The sequence below is a fragment of the Leptodactylus fuscus genome, chromosome 6 (assembly GCF_031893055.1).
Source record: "Leptodactylus fuscus isolate aLepFus1 chromosome 6, aLepFus1.hap2, whole genome shotgun sequence".
Classification (NCBI taxonomy): domain Eukaryota; kingdom Metazoa; phylum Chordata; class Amphibia; order Anura; family Leptodactylidae; genus Leptodactylus; species Leptodactylus fuscus.
The window spans coordinates 87,723,796-87,745,053 of NC_134270.1; the positions used below are offsets into that span (position 1 = coordinate 87,723,796).

General features: G+C 42.2%; 1 protein-coding gene across 1 annotated transcript in view; it reads right to left on the bottom strand.

Moving 5' to 3' along the window:
- Positions 1-3,639: 3,639 nt before the first annotated feature.
- LOC142209126 (uncharacterized) overlaps positions 3,640-21,258 on the bottom strand; it is a 47,529-nt gene continuing 29,910 nt past the window's right edge. The window contains exon 4 of the mRNA XM_075278064.1: positions 3,640-4,227. Within this exon, the coding sequence (XP_075134165.1) occupies positions 3,676-4,227 (552 nt within the window). The 3' untranslated portion in view covers positions 3,640-3,675. The remainder of the gene's footprint in view (positions 4,228-21,258) is intronic.

Genomic DNA, 21,258 nt, shown 5'->3' on the forward strand with positions numbered 1-21,258 from the left:
CAACAGTTGGGAAGTACAGGTTAGAAGTGCGAGACCCCCCAGTAAGTAGGGCCCTGCCAAAGTCAATTGCCCAGGGCCCCGCAAACCCTGGATCCGCCACTGAAAACAAGGAAAAGAGACAAAATAATGGCTATGGGACCAACAGGGTTAAGAAAAAGTAATGAAACGGCACCATATGGAGGAGGGGGAGTGGAGTGCGTAGAGAAAAAAGGAAGCTGCTATGAAGAATCACGGAGATGGGGAGTCAACCGTTGTCTTCGAGGTGTTGCACTCAGAAAAGGCAGGTGCTGGAGTCGTGACATCTGTACATTCCACACAGGGGAAGGTGGAGGTGGAGGGGCAATGATCTCCCTGTCCAGCAGGTGTGGAGGAGGGATTTCTGAGATTTCAGATTCACGTGGGACTGCAGGGTAGCAGAACATCCATTATGCCGAGCAGTAAGGCCTAAAGCGAATCCCCAGTGGTAAGGTACTTGACGGTCACGAAGAAGTTGTAGCAGAGGGCAAAGGTGCCTCAGTTTCTGGAGTGTGATCCAGGAGAGGTCTTGATATAGCTGAATTTGTGCCCCATCAAAATCAAAGTTCCAAAACATCTAGCTTTGGTTAGGATAGCTTCTTTCAAGGCAAAGTAATGGACGCAGCAGTTGACATCCCGGGGAGTAGGGCCAGAGCCCTTAGGGCGCAGGGCCCTGTGAGCCAAGTTGAGCTTGATCTTGTGGGTCGGAGGTTCCTGCAAAATGGAATAAAAAATCACCTCCAGAGTAACATGGAGGTCCTCAAGGAGGCCCTTGACTCTAATGTTATTACACCTTCCTCTATTATCCAAGTCCTCAAGGTGGCGTTGCATATCCATGATAACTTGACGCTGAAAGGAGACAGAGTCCTGGAGCTGGTAGACATAAGCACAAGTCTGATCGTGGTCGTCTCAGTGTAGAGATTTCTGCTTGGATTTCCACCTGACATGCTTCCGTGACCTTAGCAACTAGAGAGTGGAAGTTGTCTTTTGATGGCAGATTATTGAGCAACTGGTGCCACTGCAATGGAGTGAGTGATGCTGGAGGAGTGCTGTGTTGCTGGGCTCCAGGTGAGGTGGTAGGAGCAGGAGACTCTTGGGACGCAGCCGCAAAGCGGGATAGAAAGGGAGGGGCGCCAGGTGAAAGAGGAGCCTCAGGTACCCCAGGAGCAGCGGGCCCCTCAGGAAGAAAGTTTGTAGCTTTGTCAGCAGGGGAGGCTGAGGCAGAGTTGCGGCTGGCCCTATGGACAGGAAGCCTGGAGGCCTACGGGTCGCCCCCCACTAGGGAGCGAGGAGGGGAGACTAGATAAGATGGCTGCTGAGAGGCCGTGCTGCAGTCCAGAAGGAGGGGGAGTACCTGCAGAGGCGAGTGGGCCCAAGTGCGGTGGGTGCTTCAGGGCTGCAGCAGACATCACCAGGGCCTCCTCAGGGTTGCAGCATTGCTATTCAAGGGCGCACTGTGAGGCTGTAGCAGCTTCATACCTGCTAAAGCTAGGTGGGGCCGCTGTAGAGGTGTTCACTGTCTGAGCCGAGGGAGAGAATGGGGCCTGGGAAGATGGCCACTGCCTTGTGGATGTCCGGGCGGAGCATATAAGTGTCCGCTGCCTAGAAGTTGCAGGAGTAGCAGGAGTCACAGAAGACGCTGCCCTAGGCAGCTCCCCATGGGCGCTCAGTAAGGCAGGTTAGGTCCTGTTATTTAGAGCAGGCAGGGCAGGAGCTCCAGTGGTGTGCATCTGGCTACATCTAGGTTCAGGCCACGCCCCTTGTGACAAGGTTTAAAACAAAAGCAGGATGAACATACAAGCTTCTTGCACATGTTGTCCTTGATCAGATTTGAGACTGGGAGTGAAATGCTGCCTAGCGATTACATGAGGTTGTTTGACCTTTGAGGCCCTCAGCAATTATCAGAATGGAGGAACCATAGTACTGGTTCAGCACTGCAGGGACACTCCAGTGTGCAGGGACACTCAAACCTCATGCTATGCTGGGGGAGCTGCAGTGTCACTCCATTCAAGCCACACTGTGATGGGAAAAAAATGGACATTGGCAATGGTCATATCCCATTGACTTAATAAAATATTGCTGAGATAAGCAATGGAATGGAAGATAACACTTTGAAACATAATATGAAGATTATTTTAATGTATATAAATGCTTTATTGTCTTTTTGAATGTTTTAAGGGGCAGCTGTCTATCTCGCCTCATGTTGGGATATGGTTCATGCAAAAATTGCACCAAAGGGTTGGTAATTTGGTATTCCCTTTAAGGGCCCCTTCACACAGAGGATACTCTGGCTGATTCGGAACGTGTAAACGTTCCGAATCAGCAGCGTTTAAAGCAGGTCCCATTGCTTTCTATGGGAGCCGGCATACGTGCGCTCCCCATAGAAATGAATCGGCTGCTTTTTCCCATTCATTTCTATGGGGAGCGCGTGTATGCCGGCTCCCATAGAAAGCAATGGGACCTGCTTTAAACGCTGCTGATTCGGAACGTTTACACGTTAGGAATCAGCCAGAGTATCCTCCGTGTGAAGGGGCCCTATGACAGACAGCTGTCGTATGTGAGAATAGTTGTAACTCAAGTATGACACATGGGATTTTTTGTGCCAGAAATGCACCACTTCCCTCTTTTCTGCCATTTAATAGCCACTTTTTACAAAAGTCGGCAGAGACCACTTAGCCTGGCAAGCTTACAATAACCCATGTCAGAATTTTTGTTTCTAATAGTATTATCTCCTTGTTTTCCTTCAGAAATATGGACCAGTGAACTATAACTTCCCTCTATAATTTGTAGTCAGGAAGATCAGGACTAGGCCTCAGGCAGAGCCAACTGCGCATGCCCACAGGCCACAAGAAAATGGCCGCTTACACCAGCTTACTGAGTAAGCAGCCACAAGAAAATGGCCGCTTACACCAGCTTACTGTGTAAGCAGACACAAGAAAATGGCCGCTTACACAGCTTATTGTGTAAGCGACCATTTTTCTTGTGGCGGCAAGCATGCGCAGTCTTCTCTGCCCGAGGCCTAGCAGATTGAAACCCAGGACGGAAGAAGACACAGGGAGAGGGCATTCCAGAAGAAGATAGAGGCGTCACTGGAGTTTTCTCTCGCAGAATTGGGGACCACCCCCAGTGCTGCGAAAGAACTCATTTGCATAACAAAGAAAACTGGGATTTCTACCAAACGGCGGCGTGGAGAAGACATCTAAAGGTAGGAGAAGAATAGCTATTCTTAAGGCTATTCCTACGTGTTAGGGACAAACAAAATGTCATTTTAATGATAGAATCACTTTAAAGGATGCACCAAAATCTGCTTCAAGTTCCTGAAGCAAAAATTTTCAAATCCAGTGTGAAATTAACTTGACCTATAGGACTTGACCTATTACTGGACATTTTCCACTTATCCCTTATAGACTCAAATCCAGGCAAGATCTGTGAAACTGAGTGACTCAAAGATACTAAATGGCCATGAATTATGGACTGTTTTGACTGGTTTTCGTAGGCATTTTAGCACTGCCATGTGAACATAGCCTAATTGTGCCTCATGAACAAAAAAACAAAACTTTTGGAAAATTTGTATTAATTCTGGCTGATCTTTAGCAGTATAGTAAATGAAACAACCAACAAATCTTGTGCAATGTATAACTTACGTCCATATACACATATTTAGAAATAAACATTTTGAGATTGTTTTTCTGATAGCCCCATGGGGTCATGAATCAAACAAGCCAAGTAACAGCAGATTATCCAGGCCTGATCTACTTGTGCCTCCATGTTCTGTGGATATATACACTTTAAGAAGCGAAAGTGGAGAGCTTTATCTATTAGACTTAAGATACTTAAAACTTGTCTGCTCATTTCCTTCTGCTGCTTTGACAGCCGGGTTGGGACATTCTGCATAAAAGGTGGTAATTCAAACAGTGGACGTATCCCTTCATACATCTCTTCGTGTGACTTGCCATCCATTACTTTAATAGCTATTCCAAATGGTAAACTAGTTGAAAAAGTTATAAAACCATTGGGAGAAGCAATAGCATAGCCACGTCGTAAATAATGATTTCTGGAGGGATGGGTGGAAGATGGTTTAGCACGGTCCTTGGCTTGCACTTCAAAAAATAGGTCTGTACAGTCCATGATAGTACATGTAAGTCCTTGATACTGCACAGTTCTCTTTGGTTGAAAGAGATCTAGGTATCTGGCACTGTATCGGATGGGTATCTGAAAATGAGAATGAAATACATTATAGAAATGTCTTTGAAACAGATTGATACTAGCACAATGTAGAAGTGATGAGTCTCCTCCCCAGTACAGTATGTAACACATTGCATGCTTTGTTAATGAATCTACTATAGGTAAGATGTATCTGCATCATGTACAATCTGACTCTGAAGTCTTCAACACTTAATTCCTATTTATATTGCACCAACATATTCTGCAGCACTTTACAAATTAGAGGCAACAAAATCAGATATTACAGTGTAACAAATGAATTAACGTATCAAACAATAGGAGCGGAGTCCCTTCTCTCAAGAACTTACAATGCATGAGGTAAGCAGGGTGACTCGAGGGCTGGTTTGTTAAACATGTATGCATGTAATATGCATTCAGAAAAGTGACGCTGAGGCTTCTTAAATTAATACCAGGTTAGAAATATGCAAATAAGGCATTACTGGTGAAATAGAGGACGTACCTTCTCTCCCTTCTTATAAACTAACACCATCATTTTCAATTTATTTATTATAGAAAAATTGCATAAGCTGGTTCGTATGTTCTGCTTGTGTTGTGGGTGAAGTCAATGGGAGCCTTTTTTGCAGGCGGATTTTGAGGCGGATTCCGTGTCAAAATCTGCCTGCAAAGAACTCTGTATGAACTAGCCCTAAATGGTTATACAACCAGAATCTGAGTTAGGACACTTTTACATAGGCCAAATCTGAGGCCCAAAACAAGCCATGACTGACGATATGCAAAGTTGCAATGTAGACAAGTAATCATTAACATGATCATTTATTTCTTATTCGTTTTGAAAACTAGCATAGATGGAATGGTAAACCCCTTTCCCCATTGTCTAGCGTTAAAGCCAAACCAGAACAATTTTTCTGGAAAATGCAAATGAGTGTTGGTTAATGGGTGCTTTCTTCGGACAGGCCAAAAGTCAAGTGATTGAAAGCTTGTTCCAAGTTACCAGCCTGTGTAAATATCCCCTTACCTTAATATGGATAGCCCAGACACAGCTCCTGTGTGTGCTATCCTTATGCTGTACATAAGGTAAAATAAAGACGCAAGGACCGGATCTCAGGAGACTCGCATCTATACAACTCCCATGCCAGGACAATCTCCCTCCCCGATAACATCAGCATTTTAATTTTGTAACAGACTGCTTGGATGAAGTTCATATTTTGTTACAGTCACTACTTGCAGAGGTGTAGCTATAGCGGAGCAGCCCTAGCAGTCACCACTAGGTTAAGGAACCCTGAGGAAGGCACAAAAGCCCCTCCAGCACATAATATATACCACTATTCTAATTGGCACATGGTGGCTAGGGGCCCCATTACAGGTTTTACATTGGGTTCCAGAAGCTTCAAGTTATGCCTCTAACTACTTGAATTAAAGGGAAAACACCATATTCTGTAGTGCTGTTCATTTTAGATGTGCGTTTGTTCCTCAATCACGCAAAAACGGCTGAACGGATTTGAATGAAATTTGGCACATAGATAGATTGTAACCTCGATTAAAACATATGCTTCTTTTTATTCTGCTAAATGACATGGATTCACGACTGTAATCAATTTATGTTCACATACTATATTACACTGCTCTTATCTCAGCTTCTGAGAAAGCCAGGTCTGTTATCTCTCTGTGTAAACACATGCTAACCCTCAGTGGTTTGTGTACACATATTTGCATATTATCTGATCCAGGCACTGCTGACAAACTGACAATACTAAGGAGCTCCTTCTATTCTTCGTCTTTGTGCACAAACAACAGTTTCACATCCACATGTGGGGTATATTTTAAGAATCTTGCAGTTCTGACTATGATCATTAATCCAAATAATATGCTGACACTTCCTTTTTTTGTAGACTTCTTTGCAGCAGCCACCTTACAGCACACTGATGATCACAGATATCATATATTTGTAGATAAGACACAAAATCCACCAGTCACAATAGGTAATCTTCTCCCCTGTGTACAGCGACCTCAGGGCATACCTAAAAAAAAAAAACCCTCTCCCATAGAAGTCAATATTGTCCCATACATATATAAATAATAAAAAACAATCCGGTCTGTCAGCAACTTGTATGGATGGAAAATGTCCTTTTATTGGAAAAAGCAGTACACAACGTATTGGTCCACACTGGGACCTTTTTCAAGTGCAAATGAAAGCGAAAGCCAGTGTGGACCGATATGTGGCGTACTGCTTTTTCCAATAAAAGGACATTTTCCATCCATACAAGTTGCTGACAGACCGGATTGTTTTTTCTATTGCAAACCCTTTTGCCTGGAGAGGGGTTTCTGCCGTGCAATTTGTGGGATATTCCCCAGATCTGCTGTCCGTCTGTCTGTCTGACCGATCTTCACAAAATTTGGCACACAGATACTTCAGGTGTCCGGGAAGGTTTAAAACGAGGCCTCAACTTGCTCGGATGTACCGTTGCTGAGATACAGCATTCGCAAAACAATGACCCCCCCCCCCCCCATTAGCCAATACAAACATGCAAGTCTTTCACTCATATTCCACACGGTCACTCCACATGCACAATCCAACACTGATATCCAAACTGAATTACACACATCAGCGGATAAGATACACAGATCAGCACACAATATCACACGCCAGAGGATTAAATATGTGCTTCTGCACACAGTTCCACATGCCAAAGGATTTGATATGCGCATCTGCACACAGTTCCACACGCCAGAGGATTAGATGCACGCATCTGCACACAGTACTACACGCCAGAGAATTAGATACGCACCACTACACACAATACGTCACGGGTGAGGATTAGATATGCGCCTCTACACACAGTACCACACGGGGGAGGATAAGATATGCGCTGCTGGGGCCCAGCGGCGCGATTTGCTGGGCCCCAAACCTCACTGCCATAGAGAAGGATCAGGGAGATGACTGTGTCAAATATCTTCAGCCAGACCCTCAGCTGTGGATTTAGGAGGTGCAGTTGTCTTCTGATGGTATAGAAGGTTCTGCAGGCTTTTGCTTTCAGGGTTTCTATTGCTGCTTTGAAGCTTCCTGATTGGCTGAGCTCCAGCCCCAGGTGGTGTAGCTGTTGTTTTTCTCCAGTGTGGAGCCATTCAGTGTGAATTGTGGGGTGGGGGCTTTGTTGTGGCCCTTCTTCTGAAATACCATGACTTTGGTCTTCTTGTGGTTGATGGGTAGAGCCCATGTGGTGCTGAATTTTTCCAGCACTGACAGGCTTTCTTTCATGTCCAGTACTCTTTGACTCCCATATATGTAGGCAATATATGTAGGCAATATCGCTACACTACACAAATATCTTTGCCCGAGCAAAGCGTTATTCTGCATATATAGTACTAGTGCCATACCCTGGGTACCTGAATTTGAATCCGCTCCTCATTCTAAAGAGTAAATAAAACATATTTTTGTGAGGGGTGGGACCTGCACATGTATGGGCCAGGACACGTTCTGTTGAGGCTACTGCACAGCACCTCTTTAGAATGACCATAAGCCGGTTTTACTTGCAAAAATGGGCTAGAGGCTGCTCAAGTGCCATCCCCTGGGAACCATGATACCGGTGACCGGGTCCTGCAGTCCTCCCTGGACTCAAAATTTGTGAGTCAGCCCAGCCACCTTCCCTGCCTATATCTTGCACCTCTCCTCCACTCCTGACACAGCAGGACCACTATGCCTCACACAGGTGGTCCAGGTCCACACCACCATGACTGCCTCCCCTATTGGGCCTGGAAGCTCCCATCAGTTCTCAAGGAGATCATCCAGCTGGCTCAGTTCCATGCGGCCTTCTCTGACTGGACCATGCCATCTTCTTCTCCAGCATCCTCTCCTGGATGCCCTGTGTTCCCTCAGGTCAGTGGTGAGCTTGGGGCTGTCCCCTGCCTGTTTCCAGGGTATTCCTAGCTGCGGCTCATGACTCCTCTGCAAGGGGACCTACTTCTCTTCTCCTTGCACTGACTCAGCCACAGCTTCATCCTCTCTGGTCGTCCACTTTTGCTCAACTACTGACAAAAACGGACTTCCAGTCACTTATTGCAGAAGTCAGAGACTTGCTGTGCAGAAATTTCTGCGGTTAGAAAGGATCTCCATCATATTGCCACTCGAGTTCAGACTTTGGTGGAGGACCAAAAGACCACCCACTATTATGTTCCCCAGCTACAGGCCATACTTCCCTCCCATAGACATGCACCACCACCTGGTAGACTTAGATAATTGCAGCAGACGCAATAACATCAAATTCAAGAGCCTTTCTGAGGCCACCAAAAAGGAAGACCTTCATGCCACGCTTGAAGCAATCCTTAATCCACTGCTCAATAAACCACCAAATTAAGCTGGATAGAGCGCACAGAGCCCTCCATCCTAAAGGAGTAGGACCTACGTCTAGAGACGTCATATGTTGTTGAGAAACTTTGATGGCGCTAAGCTGAAATTTTTCCAGGATCTCTCTTTGACCATGTCACAAAAGAGAAGGCACCCCCCACCCCTCAAACTGCTAAGGGTTTCCCTTTGCGCTGACTACACGCTGAGATGGCCATTTTATGCTCCTTATCAGATCTTCCTCTCTCTCCTTTTCTACTGTTTAATGTAGATGTGAAGGATAGCTCCCACTCTTATATTTACCTTTCTTTATCTCTGTTCTTTAATTTGGCCTATATGGCCTTCTCATGTCCTGGCCTGTTGTTTGGGACCACTTCCCCCCACTTGGTGCTCCGGCCAACTGTCTTCCTAATGTGGACTCACTTGGCCAAACTCTGGCTCTATTGCTGGGTTCCTCTCCTTAGCCTCATGCCAGGAGATTAAGTCTTGTTTATCGACTCTGTGTTTACAGGATGTTTTTCCCACCTGCATTTTGCTTTGATGTGTTTTTGTTCTTTCTTTTAGCTCCAGACCCAGAACGTCATCACTCCCCAGCACCTCCTCTTTGTGGTGTGTGGTGACTGCCCACTGTATTGCGTATATATTGGCGGCCGGCCCATGCAATGAAGAGGTGGCCTTCCAGTGACAATGTCCTGGGATACAGACACCATTGACATTCCGGCTGGAGGCCGCCGATAAAGTGTTTTTATTTAATTTAATCCATTAAAGGATGGTTGTTCTTCTTTTACAACTTTTTCAGTACAGGATTGGCAAAGTTGGTTCGTGCAATTAGGGGATAGTTTTTGTTTGTTTTTTTAAATTACAAATTGCACACTTTTTGGTCTGACCAGTGCTGGAGCACAGAAGAGGATGGACAGAAGGGATAAGCTGGGATCACCAAGGGACTAAAGCCAACCAGCATCCTGTAATTGCTGGAGGATGCTTCAGGTGTGAAGTTGGATATAGCCAATGGGGAGGAAGGCTAGAGCAATTAACCCACATTGTCCGATATGCACATAATAGTAAACAAAATGTGGTTAGACCCATACTGGCCTAGCCTACCTCTCTGATTTGTGCTCCATAGGGATAGGAAATATTGATATCTGTGAGGAGGTGTGTCCTTTTAATGTCAGTTTTTTGTTCATATTAGGCCAAGACTTAACCTCCTGTGTGTGCCATCATGGAGGATGACAGTGAAAAATAGTGCTACTTATCCCGTACGACGAATATCATAAAGAAAGAACAAAAATCTGTCATGTATTTTTGTCACCGTGCCTCCATCAAAAAGTTACACATACCAAAAATTGCTACCAATAAAAACTACAACTTGCCTAACGTTAAAGAGATGTGTTAAAACATGTATATATTCATTTTATATAGGCACCATACTTTTATTTTAGTATGCCCTGTCCCCTTTATGACTCATCTATCCCTGGCCCATATGTTAAATGTACAGTCCTATGAAAAAGTTTGGGCACCCCTATTAATCTTAATCATTTTTTGTTCTAAATATTTTGGTGTTTGCAACAGCCATTTCAGTTTGATATATCTAATAACTGATGGACACAGTAATATTTCAGGATTGAAATGAGGTTTATTGTACTAACAGAAAATGTGCAATATGCATTAAACCAAAATTTGACCGGTGCAAAAGTATGGACACCCTTATCATTTTATTGATTTGAATTCCCCTAACTACTTTTTACTGACTTACTGAAGCACAAAATTGGTTTTGTAACCTCAGTGAGCTTTGAACTTCATAGCCAGATGTATCCAATCATAAGAAAAGGTATTTAAGGTGGCCAATTGCAAGTTGATCTCCTATTTGAATCTCCTCTGAAGAGTGGCATCATGGGCTACTCAAAACAACTCTCAAATGATCTGAAAACAAAGATTGTTCAACATAGTTGTTCAGGGGAAGGATACAAAAAGTTGTCTCAGAGATTTAACCTGTCAGTTTCCACTGTGAGGAACATAGTAAGGAAATGGAAGACCACAGGGACAGTTCTTGTTAAGCCCAGAAGTGGCAGGCCAAGAAAAATATCAGAAAGGCAGAGAAGAAGAATGGTGAGAACAGTCAAGGACAATCCACAGACCACCTCCAAAGAGCTGCAGCATCATCTTGCTGCAGATGGTGTCACTGTGCATCGGTCAACTATACAGCGCACTTTGCACAAATAGAAGCTGTATGGGAGAGTGATGAGAAAGAAGCCGTTTCTGTACGTACGCCACAAATAGAGTTGCCTGAGGTATGAAAAAGCACATTTGGACAAGGCAGCTTCATTTTGGAAACAAAAATTGAGTTGTTTGGTTATGAAAAAAGGCGTTATGCATGGCGTCCAAAAAGAAACAGCATTCCAAGAAAAACACATGCTACCCACTGTAAAATTTGGTGGAGGTTCCATCATGCTTTGGGGTTGTGTGGCCAATGCCGGCATCGGGAATCTTGTTAAAGTTGAGAGTCGCATGGATTCCACTCAGTATCAGCAGATTCTTGAGAATAATGTTCAAGAATCAGTGACGAAGTTGAAGTTACGCCGGGGATGGATATTTCAGCAAGACAATGATCCAAAACACCGCTCCAAATCCTCAGGCATTCATGCAGAGGAACAATTACAATGTTCTGGAATGGCCATCCCAGTCCCCAGACCTGAATATCATTGAACATCTGTGGGATGATTTGAAGCGGGCTGTCCATGCTCGGCGACCATCTAACTTAACTGAACTTGAATTGTTTGTCCAAAATACCTTTATCCAGGATCCAGGAACTGATTAAAAGCTACAGGAAGCAACTAGAGGCTGTTATCTTTGCAAAAGGAGGATCTACTAAATATTAATGTCACTTTTCTGTTGAGGTGCCCATACTTTTGCACCGGTCAAATTTTGGTTTAATGCATATTGCACATTTTCTGTTAGTACAATAAACCTCATTTCAATCCTGAAATATTACTGTGTCCATCAGTTATTAGATATATCAAACTGAAATGGCTGTTGCAAATACCAAAATATTTAGAACTAAAAATGATTAAGATTAATAGGGGTGCCCAAACTTTTTCATAGGACTGTATATATATGACTTAGTATAAGAGAATAGGAGCTATAAGAGCTATAAAATAAAAGTAATGCACAATATGTATTATTAAATAGTGACTACATTCTCTTTTTTCACCTGTAAGTAAAGAGCCCTGACATATCTCTGTCAACAAAACAGTAAACAAGTTGTAGACTTCAGAATATGATGACCCTAGACAAATCATTTATTTTTTTTCGAAAAAATACATTTTATTTAGTAAAAGCAGTAAAACATAATAGAATCAATATAAATATTGTATCTCTTTAATCATAATGACCTGCCTGCCATGTCAGTTTTAATGCAGAGTGAACACCGTCAAAACAAAATACAAAATATAATGATAGAATTTCATATGGACTCCCCAAAAACATTAAAAGCTAATCAAAGCATTATATATACCCCAAAATGAAAGTGCAACTTGTCAAAGAATAAGCCCTCACCTAGTTATGTTGAAAGAAAAATAAAAAAAAATATGGAAAAAAAATAAATTGCTGAGCATTAGTGTCCTACCCTGAGTCCTTAACCATTTCCGGACCACCCATAGACTATATACGTCCGGGAAGTGGTTGCCTAGTTCTGACACGACGTACCGGCACGTCCAGTCAGAACACAGTAGCTGCACGGAGATCGTGCAGCTACTGAAGCTGGGAGCCGGCTGTAACTTCAGCCGGAGCTCCCACAGAGATGGCAGGGAAGGTTTATTACCTCCCCTGCTATCTTGATCGCTGTGTATACAGCGCTCAATGAGCGCTGTACTGTATACACAGCTATGGACGCTGCTATGATTCAGCTGCCCTCTGACCCGGCGGTCACATGATCCGCCGGGACCAGAGTCTTGCAAGAGCTGCTGGGTCCTACAGGACCCAGATCAGCTCAGTAAGCTGTATATACAGCGTGCAGGAGGCTGGATTTCTCCTGCAACTGAGGCTAAATGTACGAGCCCCAGTTATAGGAGAAATCAGCCTCCAATACAAAAAAAAGTAATCAGATGTCCCCAAAGGTCTCTTATCACCTTATGGGGACAATCTGAAAAAAATAAAATAAAAATATAATAAAAAAGTTTTTAAAAAATGTAAATAAAATAATAATAATAAAAAAAATATATACGCTAATAAAACGCCGTTATTAAAGGTTATAGCCCCACCGTAACGTATTATAAAGTTTTTCAGTGACACTGTGTTATTAAATTAAAGAAAAATAATAAATTGAAAACCAGACACAATTTCCCTCCTATTTTGTTTATATTTTCCCGGATATAAAAAAAATTAAAACACATTTGAAAATAAAAACAACATAAAAATAAAGCCCTATGTGTCCCCGAAAAAAGACGCAAAAATTAGTTGACTGAGACTTACGAGAAAAATGTTACAGACCTCAAAACTGCGCATACAAAATAAACCTAAAATGTGTCTGGTCCTGGACCACAAATTGGCCCGGTACTGAAGTGGTTAAGGAACAAAAGCAACAATCCAACATATTTTTTTTTTTTAGGTTTGCAAGGTAGTAAATCAAAATAGATTCAAAATATGCTAATAGGCTGATGCCCCATGTTATGAAAATGCAGATTTTTTTATTCACATTTTACTATGGTTTTTTGAAGTAAGGCCAGGAGTTGGGAGAGGTAGAAGGTAGTAGTTGGTAGAAGTAAAAGCACTTCCTTTATACTGTAGTTCCCACCCTATTTTTTAGCTTTGGCTTAAAAAACGCAGCAAAATCTGCAACAACAAAAAAAATATGCTGAAGTATATGTCTAGTACCTCTGCATAGCAAGAACATACATTAATTGCAATACAACTCAAGTTCACACTACCGTTGGTGTCCATTATGAAGGTGTCCATTTAAAAGAAAAAAACGGACACCTATCATAACGGACATTAACTGACACTAACTGATGCTAACTGATGTTAATTAGAGATGAGCGAGTACCAGCCGATCTGAACAGCACGCTCGCATAGAAATGAATGGACGTAGCCGGCACGCGGGGGGTTAAGCGGCCGGTCGACGTCAAAGCGGAAGTACCAGGTGCATCCATTCATTTCTATGGAGCGTGCTGTTCGGATTGGCTGATCCGAACAGTACTCGCTCATCTCTAATGTTAACCCCTTCCCGATATGCACCGTAATAGTACGGCGCTGCCGGGAAGGGCTTCCCGCAAACCGCCGTACTATTACTGCGGGCACATGGTGCGCACACAGATTCTGTGTGCGCACCATGCGCTGCGGGTGACAGCCATATGTTACAGCTGACAATGCCCCGTAACACCCGCGGTCTGAACCGGGTCCGATCGCGGTTGTTAACCCCTGATATGCTGGCGGTCAATAAGACCGCCGGCACCTCCGGGGTTTCGTTTGAAAATGGTGGCGATCGGCACCCCCCGCGCCGGTTTCGGGGGGTGCCGGTGTTCGTAGGGGGCAGCCCAGGGTCTGATCAGTGACCCCGGGTCTGCCCCATCACTTACCCCCTTCACGCACCTGGTTGATCCTGCCGTAAATGAAGCTGTCAGCATGTGCGTCCACACAGGCTGACAGCTTCCTGTACACTGCAATACACGTGTAACACGTGTATTGCAGCGTATATGTAGTGAAGCGGTGATCAGCCGATCACTGCTTCAATCCCCCATGGGGACAGAAAAAAAGTTAGAAAAAAGTAAAAATAAAAAAATTTAACCCCTTAGTGACCAGCCTGTTTTGGACCTTAATGACCAAGCCAAATTATGGAAATTTGCCCTGTGTGACTTTATCAGTGAATAATTCTGTAACAGTTTTAGGCATACAAGCGATTCTGATATTGTTTTTTCGTGACATGTTGTACTTTACTGAGAAGGTAAAATTAGACTGATATAACTTGCGTAAATTTATTAAAAAACTCGCAAATGCTGAAAATTTTGAAAATTTTTCAATGTTTTCCATTTTTAGCTGCGATATCTCACATATACACAATAATACAGGGCAAAAAAGTTAGTAGTTATATATTTCTAAATGTTACTTTTGTGTTTCAAGCATATTTGAAATAATTTTAGCATATTTGGGTAACTTAGACAATTTACAAGTTTATCAAGTTTATAAGCAAATTTTGGAAATTTTGAATGTGTGATTTTTTCCTATACCAAGCTATGTTTGAAGACAGGAATAGGTGGCATAATGACAGAACCTCCCTTTAAATGACCCAATTTGGAAAACTAGACCCCTTCAGGTATTCTTTGAGGGGTATAGTGAGCATTTTGATCAAACAAATATTGTTTTGCAAGAATTATTACAAATGACGAAAAAAATTACATTTTCATTTTCTTCAAATATGTGTCATTTTAAAGCCAGTTTTTTTGCACACAACACATCAAAAAGAAGAAACACACCCCAAAATATATCACCCCACTTCTTCTGTGTTAAAAAATGTCCATTTTGTGGCCTTAGTCCTATGTACGCACGTACAGTAGGGCCCAAGAGGTCGGGAGGGCCAAATGGATTTCAAAACACAAATTTTGCTTGCAGATATTTTAGGCCCATTGCACATTCAAACAAGATTTGAGTTACCAAAGCAATTGAAAACCCCCATAAATGACACCATTTTATAAACTAGACCCCTTAGGGTATTCATTGAGGGGTATAGAGAGTACTTTGACCCCATAAGTTTTGAGAAAATTTGCGTCAAACAAAAAAAAATTCATATTTTTTTCACAAGTGTAATTTTATAAGCAGTTTTTTTGCACATATCACATGAAAATGAAAAAAAACACCCCAAAATAGATGACTCCATTTCTCCTGGGGTCAAAAATGTACACTTTGTGGCCTTAATCCCATGTACGGACGCACAGTAGGGCCCAAAAAGAAGGGAGTACCAACTGGATTTCAAGACACAATTTTTGCTTCTAAATGTTTCAGGCCCATTGCACATTTAAACAAGATTTGAGTTACCAAAATAATTGAAAACCCCAATAAATGACACCATTTTATAAACTAGACCCCTTGAGGTATTCATTGAGGGGTATAGTGAGTATTTTGACCCCATAGGTTTTAAAAGAATTTGCATCAAACAAAAAAATTCTCATATTTTATTACACAAAAGAGTAATTTTAAAGGCAGTTTTTTTGCACATAACACATGAAAATGAAGAAAAACACCCCAAAATAGATGGCCCCATTTCTCCCGTGTTCAAAAATGTACACTTTGTGGCCTTAATCCTATGTACGGACGCACAGCAGGGCCCAAAAAGAAGGGAGCACCAACTGGATTTCAAGACACAAATTTTGCTTGCAGATATTTTAGGCCCATTGCTCATTCAAACAAGATTTGAGCTACCAAAACAATTGAAACCCCCCATAAATGACCCCATTTTATAAACTAGACCCCTTAAGGTATTCATTGAGGGGTATAGTGAACATTTTGACCCTATAGCCCAGGGGTAGGGAACGTACGGCTCTCCAGCTGTTGCAAAACTACAACTCCCAGCATGCATACTGGCTCTGCTATTCTGGGAACTCCCATGGAAGTGAATGGAGCATGCTGGGAGTTGTAGTTTCACAGCAGCTGGAGAGCCGAAGGTTCCCTACCCCTGCTATAGCCGTTTCACAGATTTTACTAACTTAGGGATGTGTAGGTTAAAAATTACTAAAATGTCCCTTTATCCCCAAAGTTTTCATTTTCACAAGGGGTTAAAGGAGAGAAAGCCCCCCACAGGTTGTTACACAATTTCTCCTGAACACGGCAATACCTCATATGTGACCATAATCTGCTGTATGGGGACATGGTGGGGCTCAGAATGGAAAGAGCGCTATTTGGATTTTGGAGGGCAGATGTTGCTGGGATAGTTTTCTCGTGCCATGTCGCATCTGCTGAGCCCCTAAAGTATCAATACAATGGAAACCCCTCAAAAGTGACCCCATTTTAAAAACTACACCCATCAAGGAATGTATCAAGGGGTATTATCATTTTGAGCCTAAAAATGCTTCCCAAAAATTAATGTACAAAATGAAAATTGAAATTTTTAAAGAAATATGCCATTTCGGTGCCCAATACTTTGCCCCCACTTTGTGTTGTCAGAGACCTGCACTCCTAAAACTATTAAGGGGCCATCCCGAGGGGCAAAAAATTATATATGTGGGTGTAAACTGCTGCTTGGGCACACAGCAGGGCTCAGAAGGGAAGGTGCACTGCGCTTTTTAGCTATTGGGGTACAGAGTTAGAGGGACTTTCGGGGCGCCATGTTGTTTTTGCAGAGCCCTGGAGTTGACAGTAAACTGGAATTCGCCAAGAAGTGACCCCATTTTGTAGGGGCAATTTTAGGGTCTCTGCAAATGTGACATGGTGTCCAAAAACGAAGAATCTAAATCTGCACTCCAAAAGCACATATTGCTCCTTCACATCTGCGCCCTGCTGTGTACCCAAATGGCGGTGTATGCCCACATGTATGACACTGGTGTACCCCGGATAACGGACTTAATGCTATATGTGGGTAGAAAGGCTGTTTGGGCACAGCTGGGCACAGAAGGGAAGGAGCGCTATTTTGGTTTTTGGAGCAGAGTTTGGTTTTAGGACACCATGCCACTTTTGCAAAGCCCCTGAATTGCCAATAAAGTGGAATCTGCAGACATGTCACCCCATTTTGGACACTAGCCCACTGATGGGATTTATCAAGTGGTGTTGCGAGCATTTTTAACCCTTGAGTGTTGCATTTATTTGGTTTTCAGAAATGAAATTGCGGCTGATAATGAGAAGTTAAAAATGAAGTTTTCCAGAGATTCGCCATTTCAGTATCTGATATGTTGTGCCCGACTTATGTCAGCAGAGATACATACTGCAAAAACTGGTAAGCGGGTATCCCGGGCACAACAGCTTTTAGAGCGTTCATCTCTGATACAAGGTGGGCACAACATATTATGCACTGAAATGACAGATTCCTGGAAAAATGGTCATTTTCACCTTTCACAATCAGCCTCGTATTCATTTATGGATAATAAGTTATAGCAACACTTAGGGGTTAAAAATGCTGTCTGTACCCCTGGAGAAATCCTTCAGGGGTGTAGTTTCCAAAATAACGTCTCATATCAGGGGATTCCACTTTACTGGCGCTTCAGCTCTGCAATAGCCTCATGGCATCCAAAAACCCAATAACCCTTCTTCCCTTCTGTGTCCGGCTGTGCCCTAATATCAGTTTTAAGTGTTTTTAAGAAAAGCGGAATAAAGAACGTATTTTATCTCAAGAGAGTAGCGCAGTTTATCCTCGCATCCATCGGTCTTTCTTCTTCTAATATCAGTTTATTCCCACATATGACATTACGTACATTATCCCGGGTACACCAGTGTCATACATGTGGCATAAACTGCAGTTGGGGCACACAGCAGGGCGCAGAAGGGAAGGAGCGCTATGCAACTTTTAGAGTACAGATTCAGATGTTTGGTATCTGGACGCCATGTCATGTTTGTAGAGCCTATAACGTACCAGAAAACTGGACTCCCCAAAGGAGTGACCCCATTTTGAAAACTGCACCCCTCAAAGAATGTATCAGGGGGTGTAGTGAGTATTAGTATCCCGGACGTGACTGCAGAGGGGATGGCGAAGAGGGAATATGTAAGCGGTGCGGAGGACATTGGGAACACCAAATTGGGACCAAATTGGGAACACCAAATGTCCCATGATTGGGGGAGTTACTCTGGGGGTCACTTCCAGTGTCTTTTCCCTCGTAAGCTCTAAATCTGGGGTGTCCCCTGATATTCGCTCGCACAGCTTATATATTCCTTTCCTGCCGCAGCCAGTTGTGTTCTAATGATTTGGCGATTTTGGGGTTGTTTGTCTTCACATTACTAGATGCTATATTTTCTTTATTTTTCTGGTGACGTGGCCATATAAAGGCTTGTTGTTTACGGGATGAGATGCATTTTGTAATGACACCATTATTGGGTGCCTACAACTTACTGAATACATTTTATTAACCCTTTTTTGCTGGATTTTTTAAAGAAAAATCAATCCTGGCATTGCATTCTACCTTTTAAATTTTTTGCCATGTAGAGTACAATATAAGCAACATGTTCCCTTTATTCTGTGGGTCGGTACAGTTACGGTGATACCGCATTTATATTATTTTTTTATGCGATACTAATTCTGCAGAACAAAAACACATTTAGGGACATAAATCAATGTTTTTTGCATCGCCATCTACTGAGAGGCGTAACATTTTTATTTTTCGGTTGACAGTGCTGGTTGAGGGCTTATTTTTTGCGGGACAGTGTGTGCATTTTATTGGTACTGTTGTGGGGTGCATATGACTTTTTGATCACTTTTTATAGCATATTTTGTAAGGTGATATGGCGAAAAATCACTATTTCCGGCGGGTTTTTTCCGTTTTTTTTTTTTTTTTTCCAACGTTCACCGTATACATTAAATATTGTTGCAGTTTTATTGTTCAGATTGTTACGGACACGACGATACCAAATATGTATTGTTTTTATTAACTTTTAGCTTTTTTTAAAATATAATTCATTTTCTATAGAAAAAGGGAATTTTGGGGCTTTATAAGTTTATTCATTTTTGTCAGACACTTTATTCCATGTTAGAGACACTGGCACCCCCCGATCTCGCCGCGGGGGATGCCGATTCGGCCGGCACCGTCACGGAACCGCTTCAGTTCCGTGATCATGTTTGATCCAATTATGTTTGATCCTTCCCTGACTGCCCGACGTAATTTTACTATAGGGCAGTCAGGAAGGACCTGCAAGTGCCGACGTAATTTTACTATAGGCCAGTCGTTAAGGGGTTAAATAAGTTTAAAATAAATTAGAAATAAATAAAGCCCCAAAAAATCCCTTTTTCCCCATACATATTTGGTATCGCCGTGTCTGTAATAACCTGAAAAATAAAATTAATACATTATTTAACCCGAACGGCGTAAAAAAAAAACAAAACGTAAAAAACCGCACAAAATAATGATTATTCACCACCTTTCCCTTACAAAATGTTCAATAAAAATTAAATGGTCATATGAAAACCAAGATGGTACCAATAAAAAGAAGAGGTCTTCCCGCAAAAAATAAGCCCTCAACCAGCTCTGTCTAGCAAAAAATAAAAACGTTATGCCTTTCAGAAGATGGCGATGCAAAAATAATTGATTTTTTTCCCTAAATTGAATTTTATTCTGCATAAATAGCAACGAATTAAAAAATAATATAAATGAGGTATCGCTGTAACCTGGAAAAATATGGCATGCACTCAGCCCCTTAATAATAAGATAGTTTTCTGTAGTGCCAAAAAAGAAAAAACATGTTCACTTACAATTTATGTATTTTACGGTGTTCGCCTGAAGAGTCCTCCTGGATGCACAGGAAAAAGGGCTCCCTCCGGCTGGAGCCGTGGCAATTGCAGTAGAAGAGAAAAAGGATCCAGCACCCAGAACTCTTGCACACGGGAGTAGGGTTAAAACTTCGCTTTTATTTTTCACATTAAAAATTCGGACATCTCACAATAGTGTGGTCCATATGCAGAGGTGGTACTGTTTAACGCCGACGCGTTTCAGTGCCGTGGCACCTTAGTCATGGCATACTGACAACTGTTCTGTGAGGACTTTATATACTAAAAAGATTTATATACATATGTACAAAGGGTTAAAAAAACAGGGAAGTACCTCCCTACTGCATTACAGCGGAAGTGGTCACCATTCAAAGTGGGGTAAATAGTAAGATACAAGAAACAAAAAAGAAGAGGAGTAAAAGATTGCATAGTGTGAACTTATATTTTCTTACTTTACTCCCTTTCTTTCTCTCTCTAGGGTACAGGTATTATGTGAAAAAATCTATGATTGACGTGGACATGTATCATACGTACGAACAGAAGAACGATGTTAGCATGAAACAAAGATTATGTCATGTTAACCTGCCTGTTTATGTTTTGCAAGTTTATAAAATAAAAATGAAACTGATATGATAATGATCAAAATGTAATGTTGGAAGAATAAAAGGGAGAAAACATATTTTTAAACATGTATCTGACAGTGTTTGTGATTTAACCAATCATGTGTGAGCCTACTCGTCCCATTATAATGTATGAGAACCACGACAGCCAATAAGAAATCAGCCTATAAATGTCCATGTGACCAATCACGTTTGAGCCTACATATCCCATTATAGTCTATGAGAGTCCCGGCAGCCAATGAGAAGGCTGCCTACTGTTTGAGTGACGTTTAAGAGCTGTCGGACCTGAAGGAGAACTTGTTACATCTGATACTGGACTCAGCCGTGTTATTATGTATCCAATCACAGAGCAGCCTACTTTCATCCATGATATATATATATATATATATATAGGGTGCGCTGTGACCAATCAGAGAGTTGCCTACCTCCTATGGGTTTTATTGTGGAGAGCTAGAGGGTCACATGTTAAGATAAGATATTCCTTTAATAGTCCCACAATGGGGAAATTTCAGTGATACAGTTTCATAGATGGTACAGTAGTATATAACAAGAGAGAAACACATAGAAGCTCATGGCAGATAGAGAAATCCTAGGAATCATAGCAACTAAAAAAGAAAGAAACACAGACACACTGCAGGATCATTTAGTTCTCTGTGCAGATTGATGTTAATAATAATAATTATAATAATAATACAGCCGACTTGGTTGTA